This window comes from Emiliania huxleyi, assembly GCF_000372725.1.
Source record: "Emiliania huxleyi CCMP1516 unplaced genomic scaffold EMIHUscaffold_95, whole genome shotgun sequence".
In the NCBI taxonomy this organism is placed as follows: Eukaryota; Haptophyta; order Isochrysidales; family Noelaerhabdaceae; genus Emiliania; species Emiliania huxleyi.
This window is the reverse complement of record NW_005194951.1, coordinates 360,838-362,899: the sequence shown is the minus strand read 5'-3', so window position 1 is coordinate 362,899 and position 2,062 is coordinate 360,838. Positions and strand designations below refer to the sequence as shown.

General features: G+C 67.3%; 1 protein-coding gene across 1 annotated transcript in view; it reads left to right on the top strand.

The window, feature by feature from the left end:
- Positions 1–324: 324 nt before the first annotated feature.
- The window catches only part of EMIHUDRAFT_453902 (hypothetical protein), a gene marked incomplete at its 5' end in the record, with an annotated part of 6,459 nt that continues 4,721 nt past the window's right edge, over positions 325–2,062 (top strand). The window contains 6 exons of the mRNA XM_005756781.1: positions 325–351; positions 495–530; positions 720–785; positions 936–1,016; positions 1,325–1,450; positions 1,597–1,746. Coding sequence (XP_005756838.1) covers positions 325–351; positions 495–530; positions 720–785; positions 936–1,016; positions 1,325–1,450; positions 1,597–1,746 — 486 coding nt within the window. The remainder of the gene's footprint in view (positions 352–494; positions 531–719; positions 786–935; positions 1,017–1,324; positions 1,451–1,596; positions 1,747–2,062) is intronic.

The window sequence follows — 2,062 nt, the reverse complement described above, 5'->3', positions numbered from 1 at the left end:
GCAGGGGGCGGGGGAGGGGGCCCCCCTCTCGCAAGCCTCGTCCTCGCCGCACTCTGCCGCCGCCGCCGCCGGCTCCGAGGCCCCTCCGCAGCCCTCCCGGCCCCTCTCGGCAGAGGGGGAGTGGTCCGACGAGGAGGCGGACGCCGCGGGGACGGAGGGCGCCGCGCCCGTCCGCCGCTCCCCGCTGACCGGCGCCTCGCCCCGCGGCAGAGGGCATGGGTACGGCGCATCGCCTCGCCGGCCGCTGCTGCGCTCTCCCGCCGCCGCGGCGAGCGGACGGGAGACAGCAACCCCGCTCTCATTATGAGAGCGCGAGGACGAGGAATGAGTGCTCAACTAGGCGAGCGGGGGGTACGGCTCCCCGCGCGTTCGCTCGTCGCCAGGCCGCTCCTCGCCCGCCGACGCCGCGCGGCTGGTCAACCGGGCGGCCCGCTCCCGCACACGAGACGCGTTTCCCAGACCTTTCCTGGACCTCTCCGGGAACCTTCCTGTAGGCGGCCCGCTCTGCGCGCGAGGCCGAGTCAGCGCTGGTCGCTGGCGAGCGCTGCTACTCCTCCGGGGCATCTCCTCCCCCCCCCTCTCTCTCCCCAAATCTCGCCGCATCTCCCCAGGCGAGCGCTACTCTTCCGGGGGGGCGGGCGCGGGGGCCGAGGCGCGGCCTCTCTCTCCAGCGACGGCTTCCTAGGAGACTATTTCGACACTTCCTAGACACTTCCTAGGAGGCCTCTCTCTTCAGCGAGGCGCCGCCGCCGGCCGAGGCTCCGCCCGCGCTGTCGCGCGAGTCTGTGCGCGCAGCGATGGCCTGCCGCCCAGCTGCTCCCGACTGGCGGCATGACGAATCGCGAGTGCGAGTGCTCGTCTGCTCCACTTAGGTCGCGGCGCAGCTGCTCCCGACCTGTCCTAGACCTTTCCTAGACCTTTTCTAGTCTACTTAGGCCGCCGCGCAGCTGCTCCCGACCGGCTCGCCCGGCCGGACCTCCTCGTCGACCGACTTCAGCCCGCCCGGCTGCAGCGGGGTGGGCTCCCGCACCCCGCCGGAGATTGCTGAGAGGGAGTCCGCCACGGCTACTCTTCATCGCTGCTGCACCCCGCCTGTGATTGCTGAAAGAGAGTCAGCGTTGAGTCCTCTGAATTCGGCGAGCTCCTGCACCCTCCCCGAATCAATTAAGTAATGAATGAATTCGGCGAGCTCCTGCACCCTCCCCTAATCAATTAAGTAATGAATGAATTCGGCGAGCTCCTGCACCCTCCCCGAATCAATTAAGTAATGACTGAATTCGGCGAGCTCCTGCACCCTCCCCGAATGAATGATGAAATGAATTAGGCGAGCTCCTGCACCCTCCCCTCTGCGACCACCTCCGAGTCGGCCTCGAACTCGCCTGTGTCTGGCGACTCTCCTGCCGACGCGGGCATGGCCGTGTGCCGCATCTGCGAGCAGTCCTTCTCAAAGGCGGGGAGAGAGGGGGAGAGAGGGGGAGAGAGGGGGAGAGATGGCCGTGTGCCGCATCTGCGAGCAGTCCTTCTCAAAGGCGGGGCTGGCCAACGCACTTCGTCGTGACGGCCAGCCCACGCCCACGCCTCAAGTCCCCCTCGCAGGCGGACCTGCCAAAGCACCTCGTCCTCTGCACCGCCAACCACTCCTGCCGCGACCGCCTCCGCCGCACCGACGCGGCGCTCAAGCAGTTTGTGTCGCGCGTGCAGCGGCGAAAGTCGCGCATCGCGCAGACGATGCGCGAGATCGAGCTCGTCTACTCGGCGCCCTTTCCTAGACCTTTCCTAGACCTTTCCTGGAGCTGTCCTGCAGGCGCGAGATCGAGCTCGTCTACTCGGCGCCCTTTCCTAGACCTTTCCTGGACCTTTCCTGGAGCTTTCCTGCAGGCGCGAGATCGAGCTCGTCTACTCGGCGCCCTTTCCTAGACCTTTCCTAGACCTTTCCTGGAGCTGTCCTGCAGGCGCGAGATCGAGCTCGTCTACTCGGCGCCCTTTCCTAGACCTTTCCTAGACCTTTCCTGGAGCTGTCCTGCAGGCGCGAGATCGAGTTCGTCTACTCGGCGCCCTTTCC